The 22702-nt window shown below is 41.3% G+C and overlaps 1 protein-coding gene across 2 annotated transcripts in view; it reads left to right on the top strand.

Moving 5' to 3' along the window:
• The window catches only part of COL3A1 (collagen type III alpha 1 chain), a 95298-nt gene that overhangs the window by 54918 nt on the left and 17678 nt on the right, over window positions 1-22702 (top strand). For both annotated transcript variants that reach the window (XM_083626256.1, XM_083626257.1), the window contains 23 exons: window positions 1176-1229; window positions 2246-2290; window positions 4351-4404; window positions 6207-6305; window positions 7210-7254; window positions 7366-7464; window positions 9745-9798; window positions 9970-10077; window positions 10754-10807; window positions 10942-11040; window positions 12275-12328; window positions 12737-12835; window positions 13291-13344; window positions 13439-13492; window positions 14242-14295; window positions 15174-15227; window positions 16993-17037; window positions 17182-17280; window positions 17379-17486; window positions 18237-18290; window positions 19192-19245; window positions 19349-19402; window positions 20994-21047. In XM_083626256.1, the coding sequence (XP_083482382.1) occupies window positions 1176-1229; window positions 2246-2290; window positions 4351-4404; window positions 6207-6305; window positions 7210-7254; window positions 7366-7464; window positions 9745-9798; window positions 9970-10077; window positions 10754-10807; window positions 10942-11040; window positions 12275-12328; window positions 12737-12835; window positions 13291-13344; window positions 13439-13492; window positions 14242-14295; window positions 15174-15227; window positions 16993-17037; window positions 17182-17280; window positions 17379-17486; window positions 18237-18290; window positions 19192-19245; window positions 19349-19402; window positions 20994-21047 (1548 nt within the window). The remainder of the gene's footprint in view (window positions 1-1175; window positions 1230-2245; window positions 2291-4350; window positions 4405-6206; window positions 6306-7209; window positions 7255-7365; window positions 7465-9744; window positions 9799-9969; window positions 10078-10753; window positions 10808-10941; window positions 11041-12274; window positions 12329-12736; window positions 12836-13290; window positions 13345-13438; window positions 13493-14241; window positions 14296-15173; window positions 15228-16992; window positions 17038-17181; window positions 17281-17378; window positions 17487-18236; window positions 18291-19191; window positions 19246-19348; window positions 19403-20993; window positions 21048-22702) is intronic.

Here is a 22702-nt window from a genome sequence, read left to right as displayed (position 1 = left end):
AACAACCAGTAATCTATGTTACCGGGACGCAGGTGGCGCTGTGGGTTAAACCACAGAGCCTAGGACTTGCCAATCAGAATGTTGGTAGTTCGAACCCCTGCGACAGGGTGAGCTCCCGTTTCTCGGTCCCTGCTCCTGCCAACCTAGCAGTTCGAAAGCATGTCAAAGTGCAAGTAGATAAATAGGTACCGCTCCGGCGGGAAGGTAAACGGCGTTTCCATGCACTGCTCTGGTTCACCAGAAGTGGCTTAGTCATGCTGGCCACATGACCCGGAAGCTGTAAGCCGGCTCCCTCGGCCAATAAAGCGAGATGAGCGCCGCAACCCCAGAGTCGGTCACGCCTGGACCTAATGGTCAGGGGTCCCTTTACCTTTAATATATGTTGCCACCAGCTAGTCGATTGTGCATCTGTTCCCTTTTGAGAAGAGATTCCATGCTGTTATCTATTTCTGTTGTCCAAAAAAGAGCTTCCTATTACACAAGTTCAACTATCCCTTAGCAGCTAAGTATACATAGAGCTGGTAGGTACTGTGGGTGGCACTGTGGTCTAAACCCCTGAGCCTCTTGGGCCTGATGATCAGAAGATCGGCGGTTTGAATCTGTGCGACGGGGTGAGCTCCCGTTGCTCTGCTCCAGCTCCTGCCAACCTAGCAGTTTGAAAGCATGCCAGTGCAAGTTGAAAAATAGGTACCGCTGTGGTGGGAAGGTAAATGGCGTTTCCATGTGCTCTGGCTTCCGTCACGGTGTTCCATTGTGCCAGAAGCAGTTTAGTACTGCTGGCCACATGACCCGGAAAGCTGTCTGTGGACAAACACCAGCTCCCTTGGCCTCAAAGCAAGATGAGTGCCGCAACCCCATAGTTGCCTTTGACTAGACTTAACCATCCAGGGGTCCTTTATCTTTTATTTTATTTTATAAAATGGTGGAATGATTGGAGTGTGGAGATGGTGTCCTTCTGAATAGACACTGCCTCCTCCAAGCCGCCCCAGGTCCTATGGGCAGTGAATCCCAATACACATGATCAAAATAGTCTTACTATGGGGCCAAAATATTAAAGAGTCATTCGTGGTGTTTCTCTCATAAAGGTTTCCCAGCTATCCAGTCAGTGATGAATAATTTTAAACAAATTGTGTTTGATTTCCATTCCTTAACTGAATGTCATATATATTCATTAGGGTCCAAGAGGTCAGCCTGGCGAGAGAGGAAGACCGGGAGCTCCAGGAAGTGCTGTAAGTTACTGAACCAAAGCTTCACATTGATTGCTATTTTTAGTCCTTCAGGCAAGGCATCTTCAGTAGATCTCAAGAATCCTGGAAGGTAACATGCAGACCCAGAATTTTCTCATGTTACCTCTGGTTTTCTTGTGTACAAAAGGAGACAACAAAGTATAGCATGAGTGTGTTTGGAGAAAGGGTCCGTATGTTACAAAAGTACCATCCACGCAGAAGAGGGAGGTTTCAGCAGACTGAGAAGAAACCCCAAGGACTGCAGAAGCTCAAGAAAAATATTGGGATTGGGGGCTAAACTGGGGGAGGTGTGCAGACAAACCTCTGAATATACAGTGAATCTTTACATGTTCTGTGCAGAGATTTGTCAGTGATTGTTGTTGTTGTTAATATGCTTATTGGTGACATTTTAAAATCAATAGGTGTATTATTATTATTATTATTATTATTATTATTATTACAACTATCATCATCATCATCATCATCATTATAGCAGCAATCCTAGATAGGATTGCATCCTCCATGCCTTGTTGGAGGCCTGGCTACTGACTGTCAAGAATGGTGAACTGTTTATATATCCTCCAGTCCTTTGGCACTGATGCCCCCAAATTCTGTGTTTTTACTTTCCAAGCATATCCCAAATGCCCATAGTAAGAATCAATTTATTCTCCCCCTATACCTGGATTAACGCATACTACAGTATACTTTGTGGGCTTGGCAGCCATTATTTAAAAGGCATTTTTAAAACTGCCTTTCTTGAAGATTTTGTCCCCTTGTTTCTTCCCTCCCAAACCCATCAGTTTCAGATTCATCACCCAGAGCTCCAATATGCACATAAAATTCCTGAAACTCCAAAGTTTCTGGTGAGGAGCAAGTTCAGTGTTCACGATGAGAGGAATTCACACATGGAGTTTTCTTTCTTTCCTTACAAACAAATGTTTGTTTAAAAGAGGGAAACGTATTGATATTGTTCCGTGTCAGATTTTGTTTGTTCCTAATGTATTTAATTCCATTTGCAGGGTGGTCGTGGTAATGATGGCTCTCCTGGAGCAGCTGGTCAACCCGTAAGTAACTGTGCATTGTGCAGCTATCAGCCAATCTGCATGTATTCAAAACCTGACCTGTTTATAACTCGGAGTACATCTAGCCCGGGACACAGTTGACGCTGTGGGTTTAACCACAGAGCCTAGGACTTTCCAATCAGAAGGTTGGCGGTTCGAATCGCCGCAACGGGGTGAGCTCCCATTGCTCGGTCCCTGCTTCTGCCCACCTAGCAGTTCGAAAGCATGTCAAAGTGCAAGTAGATTAATAGGCACCGCTCTGGCAGGAAGGTAAATGGCGTTTCCGTGCACTGCTCTGGTTCGCCAGAAGCAGCTTAGTCATGCTGGCCACATGACCCGGAAGCTGTATGCCGGCTCCCTCGGCGGACACGACTGGACCTAATGGTAGGGGTCCCTTTACCTTTACATCTAGCCCATATATTATATTAAGTGCTGCTGAATTGCAAGCGAGACATAAAGCACTTCTGACTTCCCTCAATGAAGGCAAAGTAAAACTTCAGATGAATTGCACTTTTGATATTGCATTTGTTGCAGAGAATCAGTAGCGCCAGGCAACCTGCATCATTAAAACAATGCCTGGCCCTTTTGTTATTCACACTGGTATCTTCTGCTTCTATATGTTCATCTCACACCCTAGTAGTCTCTTGTTTTATTCAAATACTTGCTAAGCTCCATCTCAAAATCTAAAAAAGAAGAAGAGCTCACCCCCTGTGCACTCTCTAGAAGTAGTGACAGAAGGGTCGGATAGAGATCCAACAAAAATAAATAAACCTATCTAGTCACGTCTCTCTGAATAGCATTTAGATTGAAATTCTTCTCAGGTTATTGATTAACAAACAAAATCTAAAACCACAGTTTCCATATGTGCTGAGGAAACCCAGACAATGTTAGGCATGTCTCAGTCCACTGAACAGAGTGAAATTTAAATGGGTTTACGCCATCTTGCTTTTAACAAGAGTCTTCCCTGTGATTGGGAGTCAAAGTCTGTGGCTGAAGTGAAAGTCTCACCACATGAGAGCAGCTGAGCTAAAGACTCATCCATTTTGCCCTTGCCGCACCACTTTCCCCCGGGGAAACCCAATGTTTACTGCTGAATCAGAGCAAATGTCAGTCACGTTTTCTCCAGACTGACTTTGCTCTGATTTATTCCTAAAGAGCTGGTTTCCCAGGGGAAAGCAGTGGGGCAAGTAGAAAACTGCTCAGACTCATCCTTTCTAGGCATGGGACAGGTGCAAGTTTGGATGAGCTCTAAGTCTCCATTCCATCACAATGCAGTGGGACTTAGCCAAGAGACTAAAGTGTGCTAAAATATGTCCATATTCAGCATTAAGAAATCCAAGTAACTTATATCTGGCATACTGCAAGGACCAGTGTATAACCATTCACGTGATCATAAAACAAGCTTCCTGAGACCTGTGTTATTTATAAATTGTTGTGATATCCATATCCTGCTTTTCAGTAAAAAAATAATAGTCAAGTTTACTTGCAACATATTTAAAATCACAAAACATCAACATGTCGACCACATTTTTAAAAAATGTGTAAGGAACAGGCCATAGGAGATAGATATAAAATCTAGGGATTTGTTGTTGTTGTTGTTAAAAAAGACCAGTTTAGGAAGCCAAAAATTTGTGTGAACAAGATGTTGGAAGTCCATCAGAGATGAACAAAATGAACCTCTCTTGGTGGGGAGTCCCACAACCTAGGTGTGACCACAGAGAAGGCCCTCTGTGGTTTGCGGTAATCAAATGCGGCTTATGGTTTTGTGAGAGACCCTAGGCTGGATACCTGAGCTCAAGCTCTGTGCTTGATGTGTCATTTCCTGCAGGCATCTTGTATCCAATGGGTAGCAGCTCATGATGGTGAAGGTAACCTTTCAGAGTCACACATTCAGAAAGGGAAAGATTTTGTTCATACGTGGGCCACATAGTCTCTTGATTGCTTTCATTAGCAACTATCTATTCTCATAAGAATATGATGTAACACAACTAATACTTTTAAAAAATAATGACCTATATCATGTTTTCTTCCAATAATAATATTGTTGTTGCTGTTTTCTTAAGGGTCCCCCAGGCCCCCCTGGACCTTCAGGATTTCCAGGTTCTCCAGGTTTTAAGGTATCTATCCTATCCCTTTCTATCCTATATGTTTGCCTTTAAATAAATGCCTCATATATGTCTCATCTGTGATCCTAAGGACGTTTTGCTGAAATCCACAAATATATGAAGTTAGGAAGTTTTATCAAAAGTAGCTCTTGGGTCTGGGTTTTTCACTAACGAGGTGTTTCTTATCTATTAATAGCATATGAGACATGGGTGGCGCTGTGGGGTAAACCACAGAGCCTAGGGCTTGCCGATCAGAAGGTCGGCAGTTTGAATCCCCACGATGGGGTGAGCTCCCGTTGCTTGGTCCCTGCTCCTGCCCACCTAGCAGTTCAAAAGCACGTCAAAGTGCAAGTAGATAAATAGGTACCGCTCCGGCGGGAAGGTAAATTGTGTTTCTGTGTGCTGCTCTGGTTCGCCAGAAGCGGCTTAGTCATGCTGGCCACATGACCTGGAAGCTGTATGCCCGCTCCCTAGGCCAAAAAAGCGAGATGAGCGCCACAACCCCAGAGTCATCTGCGACTGGACCTAATGGTCAGGGGTCCCTTTACCCTTTACCAATAGCATGTGAAGTGGTTATTCCCCCCCCCAAAAAAAAAAAACCCATGCAGTGTGATTTTAATTGAAACACTTGTGGATTTGAATGGCCAAGTTCCAGATATAAAGTCTTCTCTGTTGATGCAAATGTAACAAGGTACTGTGTAGATATCTGCAAGAGGATATTCAGTGCCTCGTCGATTATGGATTTCAGTATCCCTTTGTGGGGAGAGTCAGAATAGTAAAAAAAAATATGAATGTGTTTTGTGTTGATGTATCCTTAGTTTCCACTAACTTTTTCGGAAAACAATTCCATGCGCCCTTTCCTTCACATTCTAAATAGCAACAATTATTGAGAGATCATGACAAACATATTTGCTGACATTACTTTGTGCTGAAGAATTCTTCTTCTTCTTCTTCTTCTTCTTCTTCTTCTTCTTCTTCTTCTTCTTCTTCTTCTTCTTCTTCTTTGGCGATCACTCGTAGCCGAGTAAGATTGTCTTCCATAAACACTGTTTTAACATTGAGTCCGTAAGTGACTGTAGAGGCCAATTCTGGATGCACACGTCCTTCCACAGTGGGCACATTCGTTTCCGGGCAGGAGTTGATCACGGTGTGGATTTGCCAAGCATGCCTTCCTCTTAGCACGTTTATCCCTTGTGTCCTGAGTTCAAGTGTCTTCAAAGCCCATGACACCTTTGGTAAAGGCTGTTCTCCAACTGGAGCGCTCGCAGGCTAGTGTTTCCCGGTTGTCAGTCTTTATACTACACTTTTTTAGATTTGCCTTGAGACAGTCTTTAAACCCCTTTTGTTGACCACCAGCATTACACTTTCCATTTTTAAGTTCGGAATAGAGTAGTTGCTTTGGAAGACGATCATCAGGCATCCGCACAACATGACCAGTCCAACAAAGTTGATGTTGAAGAGTCATTGCTTCAACACTGGTGACCTTTGCTTCTTCCAGTACACTGGCATTAGTTCACCTGTCTTCCCAAGTGATGTGTCAAATTTTTCGGAGACACCGTTGATGGTGACTGATTGCCATGTCCCTCTTCCACTTCCACTTAATGAAAGCATCAGAAGAAACTCCAATGAAAATCCTCATTATTACATATTTTACATGGCTGTTTATAACTGTATATATTTTAAAATTTTATAGATGGATGTTTTGTGGTGGCCTATATTTGTAATGCCTGAAAAAGGTTTGGCAAAGTAGGATGAAATCATCAGGCTACTGAGTTTTGTTTGTTAAAACCGATTGCTTGCTCTCTTCTATTCAGGGTGAAACTGGCCCTGTTGGCCCCCCTGGCTCTAGTGGGTCTCCTGGAGCAAGAGGAGAACCTGGTCCTCAAGGGCAACCTGGTGGTCCTGGTCCTGCTGTAAGTATCATATGTCCTTTATAAACTCATACATTGTTTTACTCACCTAGTAAAATCTGTTTCATAGAGACATTTTAAAAGCTGCTTCCATGAATGTCAATGTTATTACCTATTCTCTTTTTTTTCATTTCTATTTTATTAAGTTTCAACATTTTTAACTTATACAGTCAAAACACAGTTTTGTCTTTTCTCTTATTTTTATCAGCTTCCAACCTCCTTTTCCATGGAGTTGTTGTCTGCTTCACCCTATCTTCTATCTATCAAGTTATAACCACAATATTACAATCTAATTACTTCTGTTACTCATAGCTGAAATCCTACTCATGAGTTCGTCATACTATGAAATTTCTTTAAATAGTCCAAAAAAGGCATCCATTTTTCCATAAAACCCTCATCATTAGAATCTCTTGATTTTGCTGTTAATTTTGCCAGTTCTGCATAGTCCATTATTTTACTTATCCGTTCTTCTTCGGTTGAAACTTCTTCTTCCATCCATTTCTGCACATATAGAATCCTAGCTGTTGTTACATACATAAACAACTTATTTACATTTTCGGTGGGATTTCTGCCTCTATAATCCCTAACAGAAATGCTTCGGGCTTTTTCAATAGCCTCATTTTAAGCATTTTTTTATCTCATCATGTATCATTTCCCAAAATACCCTCGCTTTCTTGCAAATCCACCGCAAATATATGTAAAGAAAACCCATCTACCTGTTTACACTTCCAGTTATTATTAGGAACCTTCTTATAGATTTTAGATAATCTGTTAGGTGCTAAGTACCATCTATATGACATTTTCATATAATTTTCTTTTAGAGCATAGCAAGCAGTAAATTTTATATCTGCTTTCCGCAGCTTTTCCCATGCACTCATTTCTAAACATTATTACCTATTCTCTCTAGGGTCCTGGAGGTAGAGATGGAAGTCCTGGTGCAAAGGGTCCCCCAGTAAGTAATCCTGCTGTCATGCCACATTGGCTGTGCCTGTGGTCTAAGCTGCCATTTTATTCAATATCACAAGGGAATTTGTAAATTTGAGCACATTTTCTTTCCCCACAGGGTCCTGCTGGCATGGCTGGTGCTCCTGGACTGAGCGGAGGTCGTGGTCCTCCTGGCCCCCCGGGTACCAATGGAATCCCTGGACAAAGAGGTCCAGCTGTAAGTCGCCAGCTCATCTTTGTCAAGTTTACATGAAAATTGGATTCAGGAAAACAACAAGTGCAATCCTACAGATGTTGCAAAGCAACGCCTGCAATCTATACAGTACTTATAGGCACAAGGATATGATTTGAACCTAATTGGGGAGGATTATCTTTTGAGCTTTCAACTTTCCATGTTTCCTCCTGAAAGCTATTACATCTTAATATAATAATAATAATAATAATAATAATAATAATAATAATAATAATAAATTTTATTTATACCCCGCCCTCCCCAGCCAAGACTGGGCTCAGGGCGGCTAACCACCAATAATAAAAACAAGTTGATTGAAATACAACTTAAAAACAAGATTAAAATACAACATTAAAACAATTAAGACATTAAAATGCAGCCTCATCACAGGAGGAGAAAGGAAAGAAGAAAGGTGGGGAGGGAATCAAATTGATTCTAAGCCAAAGGTCAGGTGGAACAACTCTGTCTTACAGGCCCTGTGGAAAGAAATCAGATCCCGCAGGGCCCTGGTCTCATGAGACAGAACATTCCACCAGGCCGGAGCCAGTGTTGAAAAGGCCATGGCTCTGGTTGAGGCTAATCTAACTTTAACTTGCTGTTATTATCGATATATGCCTGGGAATAACCTGAATCAGAGGGTTGGGGAATGCATTCTCAGGCAGAGCAGCTCTTCTCTGAAAAGGAGCTGGAGGGGAAAGATTTGTCCCCCCTTGTCTCCAGCGGTTTCAGAAGCTGAGACACTGAGCAGCTTTGGCAGGAGTTACCTAGCTATGAGATAACGGAAAGAGAAACAGAAGGGAGGGAACAGCCAGCAGAGACGTCATTAGAGTGTGAGGGACCCCCCTCCCCAAGAACTAGGAGGTCTGTCTGTATTAGAGAACAAAGAATGCAGAGAGGAGGAACTTACTGCTGGTGCCCAGGATGTTGTGGGGTATGGAAGGGGAAGGATTTAGAGTAGCCAACTGCTCTCCTAGTGGAGAGATGTGGATTTTTGCTTGCAACCAGATGACTGAATAAAAAAAGACTATAAATTATAAACTGCTCATTAATTCTTATCTGTGAAGTTATCAACGGGAGGGAAGGACTCTTGACGCCTTGACAATATAATACAAATGGGGATGGCACTAGAAGCCAAAAATATTAATGATAAGAAAATATTTTACTAGATATAGTGGCACGACAAATAAAAATGCGTAACTTTAGGGTGGGTTCAGTCATGCTTAGGAATAATTCCATGTGCCTTGCATCCTAAATAGCAAGAATTCTTGAGAGATCATGGCAGACAATGGGTCATATTTGCTGACAATACTTTGTGCTCAAGATGAATATTCAGCAGCAGATTTTACTAGATTGCTTTTTGCTTGGGTGTAACCCAAGCGCATTGAAAAGCCATGTTTGATCAAGGCATAATCATGCTTAGAGTAGCTTCATTGAAATTAATGAGACTTAAGTTAGCTGTGACTAACTTGTCCCATTGATTTCAATGGGTCTACTCTATGTATGATTAAGTCCAAGCCACTGTGAGATTTTATGAAAGCTGTCATTGTAGTGTTTGATCTTTGCTGGCTCATTCAAACAAGCAAGTCAAGCGGTGAATGTGCATGTCTGAAACAGCCGTTAATCTTGACCGCAGGGGCAGCTACCCTGTTGCAGCAAAATGACAAAGAGTGTCATGGCAAAAGCTTTAGTGCTGCAGAATCCACTTCGCCAAATGCATACAACGTGATCCTAAATTACAGAACAGCACAATTTTTCTCCTAGCGTGTGTGGTTCATTTGGTCTAAGTCAGTGAAACCTCACATTCTATCAGAAGTATAATGTGAGGTGTAGGGATGTGGGTGGCGCTGTGGTTGTCGGTTCGAATCCCCATGACAGGGTGAGCTCCCATTGCTCTGTCCCAACTCCTGCCAACCTAGCAGTTTGAAAGCACACCGGTGCAAGTAGATACTGCAAATAGGTACCACTGTGGCAGGAAGGTAAACGGTGTTTGCATGCACTCTGGTTTCCGTCACAGTGTTCTGCTGTGCCAGAAGCTGTTTAGTCATGCTGGCCACATGACCTGGAAAGCTGTCTGCAGACAAATGCCGGCTCCCTTGGCCTGAAAGCAAGATGAGCGCCGCACCGCATAGTCTCCTTTGACTGGGCGTAACCATCCAGGGGTCCTTTACCTTTACCTTTTTATAATGTGAAGTGCTTTACCTGCTGGAACAATTGCTGTTTAATAAGTCTTTTGGTTAAATTTTAAGGGTTGTATGTTCTTTTTAGGGTGAACCTGGTAAGAATGGCGGAAAAGGAGAACCGGGACCAAGAGGTGAACGAGTGAGTATTTGTCAACCCAGTACCTAGTAGGTTTGGATGGGGGGGAACTGTAATTCCTGCTCATGGAAAATTGGTTTCAAAGGATACCGGTACACTGCTGTAGTGAGATTTTATCTTTGGGACTCCTCCAGCTTTACCAGTTAATAATATTTTACTGTATTTCATTATAAGGGTGAAAATGGTACTCCCGGTGCTGCTGGTCCTCCAGGAGAAGAAGGCAAGGCAGGGGGTCCTGGTCAACCTGGCACAAATGGTATACCTGGAAGTCCAGGAGAACGCGTAAGTACTCAGCAGATCAGGTTTTAGACAAAGGGAAACACACCTTTGAAATGACTTGTGTGACCAACAGTGCAACCAGACTAATGTCTGCTCAGAATTAAGTTCAGGCTGAATTCAGTGGACTTACTTCCAGCTAAGTATGGATAGGATTGCAACCTAAATCCCACTGAAGCAGCGAAACATTAGCCTTGCCCAACTTAAGGGACTATTCAGAAGACAGTAAATTCAAGAGAATGAAATGGAGTAAGAGCTTCTTTCACTAGAAAAAAGCCAACGAGATTGTCATTCTTTAATTATTATTTTTGTTGTTGTTTGAGAAACAGCATGGTCCTCAACTATAGCACTTTTCACCGTTGGTAGTATTAAATTGTAAGCTCCTCGGTACAAAGACCTTGTCCGTTCATTAGCTGGATCAGGTCCAGTGTACATGAATTCTAGAGAACCAACAGATAAACTTTTCATCCAATGTGAAATGTCGCCTACAGTTATTATTTTGACTAAATCTCATACATCATCTCATATATATACTGTCATGTGGACATCTCAGTACAAATAAAAGATTGAAAATGCATTTGACATCTCTGCTTGGTTGGCATGTAGCATACTTCAACGCATCCTTTTCCTCTGCTATTAAGTGACCCACAACATGAACATTTCTGTTGGTTTTTTCCTTCAGGGTGCCCCAGGTTTTCGCGGCCCTCCTGGCAGTAATGGACTTCCAGGTGAAAAGGTATACTCTTCTCTTCCTGCTAAACTGTTCACTTTCTACTTTGCTTATTGTTTTTCCTCAAATTACAATACAACTTTATATTTCCACAATCTGTTACTAATCCTATATTGCAATTTGTTTCAATATCATTTAAGGGTGGGCCTGGTGAACGAGGTTCTCCTGGTCCTGCAGGACAAAGAGGCGTTCAGGGTGAACCAGGACGTGATGGTAGCCCAGGTCTTCCAGGAATGAGAGTAAGTTAAAATACCTTCTGGGTGGGATAGATAGATAGATAGATGATATAGATAAAGATGATATAGATATGGATGCGGGTGGCGCTCTGCTATAAACCACCAAACCTTTGGGCCTGCCGATCAGAAGGTTGGCGGTTCGAATCTCTGCGACAGAGTGAGCTCCCGTTGCTCTCTTCCAGCTTCTGCCAACCTAGCAGTTCAAAAGCATACCAGCTCAAGTAGATAAATAGGTACCGCTGCAGCAGGAAGGTAAATGGCGTTTCCATGCACTCTGGTTTCCATCACAATGTCCCATTGCACCAGAAGTGGTTTAGTCACGCTGGCCACATGACCCGGAAAGCTGTCTGTGGACAAACGCTAGCTCCCTCAGCCTGAGAGCGAGATGAGCGCCACAACCCCATAGACCTTTGACTGGACTTATCTGTCGAGGGGTTCTTTACATACACACACACACACACAATATTATATATATTCCATATTAGTGATGGCTAAGATGACTAGCTATAGTAACAAAGAGCTCATATGCCAATACTTTATTCTGCTAATATCCAGATACCAACTTTCTAGATTTCTAGATAATTCCCTACCAATGTCCAAGTCCTTGAGAATCCATTTACACCTATGCACTTAGTGGTCAATCTTATAAAGAGCTGTGCTTCATTATAGAGAAGAAATGGTGGACTTGTTTCTTGACTGCACCACTAGGACATCTTGAATTTGTCAACTTTCAAATTCCAAAAATGAGAGGAGATAAAAAGTTGTAACATGACTTTGGAATTCAAAAGGAATTTTGGTTAAAGTAATGTAATTTAGTTTTTCTAAGCAAGCCAAATGTGCGTAATTCATTGAAAATATTTGCCAAGCACTTGCAATTATATTTTTAATTAATTTATCTAGCATCACCTGACATTTGCAGAAGGGAAAATTCAAATTATTTTGTTTTCTGAAAGCATTTTGTGTGCTATTGCACCAAAAGTAGACATACCAAGCTAATAGTTGTCCAGCCACAAAATAATAGCAGAATTGAATTTTTCACACCGAAATTTTTAAGACCCTTCACCGGAGAGATTAGCAAAAATTAAGTTTCACACCCTAAAATGACATGCCCTACCACTTAATGAAGCTTGTCTTCAAGGCTAATGCTGTAACAGTGGGAAAAATAAAATGGAAACCTAAAATGTCCTCTTACGAAAGGTCTCTTTTGCACAAATACTATTTTGATTTCCTTGTGCAGGGTTTAACAGGAAGCCCAGGAAGCCCAGGACAGGATGGAAAACCAGGTCCTTCTGTAAGTAAATAACTTTATGCCACTCCTGTTACCATCCTTGATTTTCACATATGTAATAAAATAAATATAGCAGCTTATTTAAATTTACTGAGTACATTGGTTTGCTCTGAAGTTATATTAGCAAAGCTTTTACTCTGGGTTTTACTAAATGGCACTGTCAACCCTACTTAGCTAACATTCATGGGGACACCAAATATTATTAGATGAACGTATACTTTCAGTCTCTTAGGGCTTTCTTGTTTTTGTGTGTGTGTGTTTTAAATCGTTCAAGAATGTTTAAAATGACAGGATAATTTAGAACTGTCTTTGTTTAATTCACAGCAGCAAGATGATCCCTTGGGGTTTTCATGTTTCTCTGTTGTTTCTTTACATGTCCCTATACATTTAATTTGCATTTGTTTTCATCAGGGGTCCCCGGGAGAATCAGGGCGGAGTGGTCCCCCAGGACCAGCAGGTCCACGAGGTCAACCAGGTGTGATGGGTTTTCCTGGTCCCAAAGGTAGTGAGGTTAGTATAATCTGAAGAATATATACTTAAGAGGCTACACTTACTTATTATACTTACAGCTTCTATAAACTCATGGTGCTGTGACTCAGACAACAGAATATCTGTTTCCAGTGCTTTTTCTCTTTCAAAAAAAGAGGTGCCAGAACTCACCATGAATGCCTCTGTTCTTCTCTTAGAATGGCAATGGTGGCCACCTGAGAGGTGCTGGAACTGAGTTCCAGTGAGTTACAGCTGGAAAAAAGTCCTGTCTGTTTCTACTTTGAGTATGGCACCCCTGAATGTCTGTAACTGGCCATTAATTATGGTTCTATCACATTATCTTGATAATAAATAGAATGTAGTATATTGAACTTTTATTGCTTTCAGTCCACAGCCATTGAAACTTTCCACTATTAAAAACAAAAAAAGATTTCAGAGATATATTTCAACTCTGCCATATGTTTTGTATTTCTTAGGGTTCACCAGGTAAAAATGGAGAGAGAGGTTCGCCTGGACCTCCTGGTGGACTGGTGAGTAGAATTAATCAATCTGCTAGTAATTCCATATTATATCTTTATGGCATTATGCTGACCGTTACTAACACCAATTCTTATTATTTAACAGGGACAACCAGGAAAGGATGGTGAAGCAGGAGCACAAGGCCCTCCAGGACCTTCTGTAAGTAAGCTTCAGTGAGAAACATGAAAACAATTTCATAGACTCAGAGTTGGAAGGGGCCTCAAAGGTTGTCTACTCCAACCTGCTATTACTGTTGCAGCATCCCAATTATATCATATCTACTAAAATTGTAACTATTGGCTATAAAAAGACAAATTTATCACCCATCCTATCTGTAATTCTGTCTGGGACAGTGGGGCACAAATTTCATCTGGTAACCATGCAAAGTATTTTTTTTTTTTATATTTAGGGAAAATGAGTATGTTTGTTCCGATAGCATTGGAAATGAGATTGAGGGGAGCAGAACAGGGAATGATTCATCAGGAATTCAGGAATTCAGTACTTTTGCCACCGCCACCTTCTTCTTCTACGCCAGTGTGGTGTAGTGGTTAAGAGCGGTAGATTCGTAATCTGGTGAACCGGGTTCGTGTCTCCGCTCCTCCACATGCAGCTGCTGGGTGCCCTTGGGCTAGTCACACTTCTCTGAAGTCTCTCAGCCCCAATCACCTCACAGACTGTTTGTTGTGGGGGAGGAAGGGGAAGGAGAATGTTAGCCGCTTTGAGACTCCTTCGGGTAGTGATAAAGCGGGATATCAAATCCAAACTCTTCTTCTTCTTCTTGATTAGTGTTGCCCTCTTATTGTTTCTTTATCTCAACATATCCAGGAACAAAACAGTACAGATGTGCCAATGATGAGTAGAGTGTGTTGGCAAACTATTATGACTACTTTCCCCCTCTGTTTTTCCAGGGTCCTTCTGGGGAAAGAGGAGAGCCAGGAGCAACAGGACCACCTGGATTCCAGGTATTTTGATATTCAGCTGTTATTCATTCTTGAGTATATATTTTTTTCCAAACCAGATTCTTTTAAAGCAAGTTAGGGCGAAAATGTGGAAATGCATTTATGACTCGAATCATTTAATTATATTTTGATGTTCAAGTCTGCAATCCTGAACTCAGCTTGCTTATCCCATCCCATCAGAATCAGTGGGATTTGAGCAATGTAACTCTGAGCCAATTTCAGCCAGAAAAAAGCAAGGTACCATAGATTTCTCTACTCTGTATTTTTATGCCTTTCCCAACTGCAAAGACACCATCGAGTTATCAAATTTAGCTACTGGTCATCTAAAAGGAGTTGGCCATATTCGTAAAGTGTAAAAAATCCATAAATACCTCCCAAGGAATTTATCTATAATCCTATTTGTAGGTTTCCTTCAATATTCCTACAGATGTTTTCCTTGACACAGACACTTCAGGTTATCCTCACATTTGACTATACGAACAATTATTGGTGACAGGCTGCAAACATACCCTTTGTTAGGGTTACTCTCGAACTGCACATTTGTGCTCTATCATGGAAGAGAGATAGTATTGACTCAGAGATGGAGTAGCCATTTAGCATGCTTAAGGATCTAGGCTTATTCCCTGACATCTCTAGTTAAAGAATGTCAGGCAGGTGGGGAAAATAGGCCGATGCCAATCAGAGTAGACAATAACTGAAAAGATGGGTCAGTGGTTTGACACAATATAATGCCTATATTCAGATGGAAATCACTAAGTGGAGGAAGCTACTTTCTACTCTTTCTGAATTTTTATTTATAAAGTCATGCAACACCATTTGGCTGTTTATGTGCTGGAAAAGCAGACCTATATGTGTGTAACAAGTTCTTTTGCCTCTCCTAGGGACTACCTGGTCCTCCTGGCGGACCCGGAGAGAATGGAAAGCCTGGAGAAGCTGTAAGTTGTCCTTTCATCTTCTCTTTTCCCTCCTCTTTCCCCTCAATCTTCACCTCCAAAAAAAAAATGAAAAAATATGGATGCACAGGTACACAGTGCTGAGTGGTGTGGTGAAAAACATGCAGGCTTTCCCACATACTATCACAGCAGCATCTAAATGATATCTGGAAATGGTGGCATATATCACTGCTGAAATATCAGCCCTAGCAAACCTGGGACAAAAGGAAAATTCCAAGGTTGCTATAATGAATTCTGAGTCCTAACTGTATGTTGACATAGAGCCATTTTCCAGGGGCAGTGGTGGGGTGGGGATTAGTTTCTAGTATAGCTTTAAATTATTATACCTCATTAAACAATTAATGAGGTATTACATGCCAAGTAATTACTGCCATGAAGTGATGTGACTCATGAGCCAAATATTTTTTTTAAAAAAAACCTACAACATAGTAGAAAAATAAACCATAATAATAATATAAAACTTTAAAAAGAATGAGTAGCATAAAATGTATTCCATAGTGGAATACAAGGTTCATATTTATAGAAAACATATCACATAATCATGACTGTTGTCAAATAAATTCATATTTAGTAGGAATATGATTTTTTTAAAGCTATATTTTTTAAAGCAATGTCTACAAAATGTTTCCATCAATATTTGCTTCTTACTTAAATAAAAATCTATATTCTCCCGATATGCCAGGATTTCATACAAACTGTAGGGCATAAAAAACTATTATATAAGGACTAAACACGAGGACAGAAAAGAGTGTGAGTTGTTAGCTTTTTCCTACAGGTCAAAAAGGGTTTTGATAAATTAGAATGGAATTATCTTTTTAAAACCTTAAAGAAAGTTAGTACAGGTTCAGTTTCTGTATCCAAATAATGTATAGTTTACTTCAAACCAAAATAACAGATAATTAGATGCACTGTAAGCTTTTGAAAGATGTCTAGTTTATTACTTGTACTGTACACAGAACCTTTAGCAACTGAAGTGTGAGCAATCCATTGTCTGAGAACTATGGCCATGACATGACCTATAAATCCAATCAATTACTCAGGATTGCATTGCCAGGTTATATTAAGATGGCTAGGAATGCAATATTATGCAGCTTTGCATGAAAGTAAGATTTACCATATTCAATGTATCTTAATTCTTAGTTAGTGTGTTTCAGAATGCAGCTGTGGTATTATATATATGTTTTCCATTATGGACATTATAATAACTTTTCTATCCATTTGGGCAGATTACTCTTACACATTTATGGCATAAAATTTCACGAAAGAAAGATGTGCCCCTTGTTAATAGCATTAAAAGTAATTTAAAAACAAATATTTATTTTAAAAATAAAATCAAACTTTGAAGTCAATTGCACAAATGTATCTTACTCAGAGCAGCAAAGATTTGTACACAATTAATTATAACTTTTCATGAAAATTAAGAAGCATCTGAAACAATTTGAAAATCTAAATATGAGCAGCAAAAGTGTAATAAGCCCACAAAATAACTTTATATTGCAATGCCTCCCAATAACACTTGGCAAAGCTAGTCCCTAGGTTTATATAAAATGACTAAAACTTGATCAATATGATAAAAATCACGAGGTTTACCTGCTTCTAATGGATTGTATTAGTATGACAACTGTATATATTAGGTAATAAACTGGAGACATGGCTCAAAAGAAAATGCCTGGGTGAGTCTTAAGCATTAATGAATATGTATTTCATGAAACATGTAAGTAATCTATCTGCATTTGGTTCATAACAGGGTCCAAGAGGTGAAAATGGAGTTCCAGGACTCCCAGGGACCAAGGTACATTTTGTAACAACTGCTCTGTGTGTGGTTTTGTGTGTGTGTGTGTGTGTGTGTTTAAGTATGGAACAGGGGGGCTGGGAACCAAATACATGCTGTGGCCCTTGGAGATCGTGCAAAGCAAAATGTTTTAATTCATATTAGGGTGAAAATGGCATCCCAGGAGAACGAGGTGCACAAGGACCTCAGGGTCCCCCAGGAAGCAGAGGTGGAGCTGGCCCTCCTGGACCAGAAGGTGCAAAGGTATGTACAAGTTTATTTAGTTTTGTGCACACCTTACAAAATATTTCCGGTCTTCCTCTTTTGTTGTCATGTAATAGCTTCTTAAAACATTCCACTAGGGCCCAGGTGGTCCTCCAGGTCCTCCTGGAGGTCCCGGACTACAAGGTTTACAAGGAATGCCTGGAGATAGAGGAGCCAATGGAAACCCTGGACCTAAAGGGGACAAGGTATGCACTTCTGTACTCAACAACAACAACAACAACGCATGCTATTCTAAACTCATAATGATCATCTGGCTAGCTTTACTATGACCTGATCATAGGTTCTTTGAAAAACTGCATTGCCAGATGAGGCCACTAAAAGCTGCAGGTACTTATCTTTCCTGAGATCCCCACTTTTTGGATACAAAATGATATATAAAAATATTGGGGTCAAATCTTCAGGTAGCATACCTCTCTCACCCCTGCCCTAAATATATTTACATGGACCTAGCTTCCATTGGAGTCAGTAGGACTCTAATTGAAACAAAAAGGATTAAGAATGGGTTATTAATCACCATATTATGTTTATATTAGTGGGATTGGTTCGGTTTGACTCTTTAACCCTGAACTTATTGATCAGATTTGCCTTTGAGTTCCATGATTGACTCAGCGTCCTGATTCATAACTTTCTAATACTTCCTAATCCTTGCTTGTATACTTTATATACTTTGTGAAAACCAGTATTTTCTCACAGCTCGCTGTATACCAGTTCTGTGCCACTGGTAACAATAGGCATAGGAACATAAATTACAGATTGGCAGGGAGGGAATGACACTTTTCCAGACACTAAGTAGATTGACTCTGTTGGGAGAGTCATATCTACAACACTGATCGCAGCAAACTAACTCCTGGTGATTTAGCAATGTTAAGAAATAGCAGTGATTCCTCTTTCTCCCCTTTTCCTGTTCTGGTAACCATATAAGCTTTGTTTGACAGGGAGAGCCTGGTAGCAGAGGTGGAGACGGCTTACCTGGAAAAGATGGTGTCCGAGTGAGTAAAACCTCCCATGGGTTCATTTTTAGATAACTTGGCTACAACATCCCTTTATTTAATACATGGTGGATTTCCAATAGTTCTCTTCCAGCTCATTATATGAGTCTGGGGAGCTCCTTGCTAACCTTCCCTACCAGTTTCCCCAGTTTCCCAAACTTCCCCTTGTCAGGTAAGTCCAGAGGGCAGGAACCAGCAGCGGAGGCCAGCAGGGAGGGTTGGTAGCAATGGCACAGGTCACATTGGAAATAGACAGTCATGTGTATGTTCAGGAGCGTTTACTGCACAGGGAGTGCAGTTTTCCAATATTTCTCTGCTCAGTGGATGGAGCTGGGAGGGATTGTAACCCACACACTCTATGCTCCCATGCAGCAGTGGATGCTCCTGAGCTGGGAGGCAATGCAAACTTCTATATAGCCTATGCTCCTCAGCGTTAATAGATGTTTGACTGTTTCGAACCTTCCTAGCCATTTCTCCCCAACTTAACACGTGTGTGTGTGTGTGTGTGTGTGTGTGTTTAGTGGTGGAGATCAGCTTTGACTACTGGTAGTGGGTGAGCCTATTTTGAGACGCAGAGATTTGACTTCAGCTTGGTATTTCCAAAGTGAAAGATTCAGTTCCAATCCCTTACCCAATTTGGAATTTCAGCACCATCACTAATTCTTATAGCATGAAAGTATAAAACAGCAACAACCCAGATTTACCCTATAGATCACCTATCAGCCTCGGAGCTGATTGCTTTTTTGTGGAGCGATCAATTCTGTGCCACCATTACCAGAAGGAAACCAGAAGTTTTGGAGAAGAATATTCAGAACACTTTTGCTTTCCAGACTTTGTTGAAAGTTGTGTTCACATTTTTTATTAATATTACACTGCTGAATATATATATTTCATCCTGCAGGGTCCTGTCGGTTCCATTGGACCCCCCGGTCCAGCAGGCCAACCAGGAGACAAGGTATGGGTCTCGTTCCAAAATGGGAATTATTATTCATATGTAAATGTCAACTGTGCACATTTTGAAGAATCCAATTCTGAAAAAAAAAATTCTTTTCTTTCAGGGAGAGCCTGGTACAGCTGGGCCTCATGGTCCAACAGGTCCCCGTGGTGGTCCCGTAAGAGATCCTTTATTTTCAATCATAATTTAAGCCAATTCTTGTTTGGTACTGCTCCTAAAGTATTTTCCAAGGAAGAAATGTAGTTCTGTACAACCCATGGACTTCACATATAGTACTTTTGAGTGTTGGATTGCTTGCTTAGGGATCAATATATAATAGAAAGTGCCAGAATATCATTTCTTTTTGGCATGTATTTAAAACTATACTTGAAAGTAAATCAATCCCTCTTCTGTACTAAATTATATGCACACTCTCACAAATTTCACTACCAACCAATAGGAACCTGTACACATATTTCCCTCTCCTTTCTCTTCCCCCGCTAACATTTTACATTTATGCAAATTTAAGGAGCCATGATTTCAACAGTACCCTATTCATTTTTCTTATAATAATCTATTATAAGATCTCTAGTGATAGATTTTAAACATTTAACTCTGCTGGTGGCATAAAATTGTGTAACTAAAATTGATGCCTAGCACACAGCACTGATTATCGACAAAATAAGCATCTTTAGCAAAGCAGTCTGGCCATGTAGATACGTACAAGAATATAATCAACGTTTATTTTTATTTATTTATTTTTCTTGCATTCATATCCCACCTTTCTTCCATCATGGAACCCAAGGTGACATACATGCATATTATCTATTCTTCCCTTTGAGGGAAATTAACCTTATTGTCCTATTTAAAATATTATTGATCCTTTCCTAGCTGCTTGATAAATAATAGTTCATTATTAGAATGTCCATTTGTGGGTTTATCTAACTTTCCTGCCACACAGTTGGACCCCTGAGAAACATATGAAAATCTCAAAGGGGGAGGGGAGGAATGCATGGCTTTCTTGCATTGGTATACAAAACAGATAAAGAAATAAGAAAGGAACTGAACACAGCAGGTGGGGAATGAGTCAATGTATAGGGCATTCAAGCAAAGTCTGGGTTTAGGCGCTTGCTATCCTTGATAGCCACGCGGGTGGCGTTGTGGTTTAAACCACCGTGTCGCTTGGACTTGCTGATCAGAAGGTCGCAGTTCGAATCCTTGCGTCAGGGTGAGCTCCCGTTGTTCGGTCCCAGCTCCTGCCAACCTAGCAGTTTGAAAGCACATCAAAGTGCAAGTAGATAAATAGGTACCACTCCGGCGGGAAGGTAAACAGTGTTTCCGTGCATTGCCCTGGTTCGCCAGAAGCGGCTTAGTCATGCTGGCCGCATGACTCTGAAAAACTGTCTGCAGAAGCAGACAAACACCGGCTCCCTCGGCCTGTAAAGCGAGATGAGCGCCGCAACCCCAGAGTCATTCGCGACTGGACTCAACTGTCAGAGGTCCCTTTACTTTTACCTATCCTTGATCAAGTCATTTCCATAAGAAGTTGCCAAGCTAACAAAGCATAACCAGTTATGAAGGGGTATCAAAGCATTTGCACACTTTCTTGGATGTTGTAAACAGTTTGATGTCTTGAGAGGAGAGAATAGGGGGACCCTGCAAATGCAGAATATCTGCAAACCAGAGCAGCTGAAATAGGAACATCAATAGAGGTGGTACTTTGCAAACTTCTGAGGTCATTTAATTGTATTACTCGTTGACATTTTCAGGGTGATCGAGGAGAGCAAGGACCCCCTGGCCCAGCTGGCTTCCCTGGAGCTCCTGTAAGTATGGGGAGGGAGGAAGGGAGAGACATAGGTACAAAGATGCATAGATAGATACATACATAGATACTTTTTTGTATTTTCCTAGTCTTTTTCCATAGAAGCTCTGGATTTTAAGTATACATCAGAAGATCATTATTAACCCATCTTCACTCTCACCTGTGCATAGCAAGAGGAAGGCAACAGCTTCCTATAAATATTGAACCTTCTAGTAAATTCAGGTATTGAGTGCTAATAGAACTACAGTTGTACCTTGGAAGTCGAACGGAATCTGTTCCAGAAGTCTGTTCAATTTCCAAAGCGTTCGACTTCCAAATCGCAGTTTCTGATTGGCTGCAGGAAGCTTCTGCAGCCAATCAAAAGCTGCGGAAGCCCCGTCGGAAGTTCGGCTTCCAGAAGAACATTCGAAAACCCGAACAGTCACTTCTGGTTTCCGATTGTTTGGGAGCCTAAACGTTCGAGAACTAGGCTGTTCGAAAACCAAGCCACAGAAACAAGAGAGAGGTTTCAGTGTTCTCTGTGAAACTCCGATATTTGCAGAAGTACAATAAATGTTTTAGAAACAGAAAACAAACGCCTAGCCATAAGGACTGAGCATGCCCAGCAACCACAGAATCTAGGATAATTGTTGGAAAAGACCAGCTGGCTAGAACTCTGAACAACTGAGAAAATGGCTGCCTAGGACCCTGAACAGGAGCTCTACTATTAGGAGGAAGGATTCACAGCAAGATTTGGTGCACATCCCACTTGTCTAATAGTAATCCAGATGTGCTTGCTTCTGCTTCTGCATCAAGTACACCTAGCTGCTGCTTTTTACAATATAGTGATTTAACAATGAAAAAACCTCAATGACATGTAAACAGCAATAGCCCCCATAGTAAGGTGCTTGAATTGGGACGCGGGTGGCACTGTGGGTTAAACCACAGAGCCTAGGACTTGCCGATCAGAAGGTCGGCGGTTCGAATCCCCATGATGGGGTGAGCTCCCATTGTTCAGTCCCTGCTCTTGCCAACCTAGCAGTTTGAAAGCACGTCAAAGTGCAAATAGATAAATAGGTACCACTCTGGCGGGAAGGTAAACGGCGTTTCCGTGCGCTGCTCTGGTTCACCAGAAGTGGCTTAGTCATGCTGGCCACATGACCCAGAAGTTGTACGCCAGCTCCCTCGGCCAACAAAGCGAGATGAGCGCCGCAACCCCAGAGTCGGTCACGACTGGACCTAATGGTCAGGGGTCCCTTTACCTTTACCTGATCACAGCAGACTGCCCTGCTGCAACCAGTTGCTTCTTGAGGCAATTCTACCCTTTGCCCTGCACTGAGATTGCCTGTAACATCTTTTATAAGCAATAAATGCTGCAGCTGGAGAGCAGAACCAAGGAGGAGTCGTGGTCTTTTGAAAAGCCCAGTCTTTGAGTGAAGTTGTCAGGGAAATTAACAAGACATTAGCTCTGTGCACACTACTTTGCGATAAGCATCTTTAATTGCATCTACAGTGAAACAAACATTGAGCTTGACAGGTGATTAAATTTGGATTCCAGCTTTCCCAAAGCACTCTTTAATAATAATAATAATAATAAAATTTTATTTATAGCCCGCCCTCCCCAGCCAAAGCCAAGCTCAGAGAGGCTTTCTACCAGAATCATCCATGACAGGATTT

Source organism: Podarcis filfolensis, assembly GCF_964270895.1.
Source record: "Podarcis filfolensis genome assembly, chromosome: 1".
Classification (NCBI taxonomy): Eukaryota; Metazoa; Chordata; class Lepidosauria; order Squamata; family Lacertidae; genus Podarcis; species Podarcis filfolensis.
This window is presented reverse-complemented; position numbering and strand designations above follow the sequence as displayed.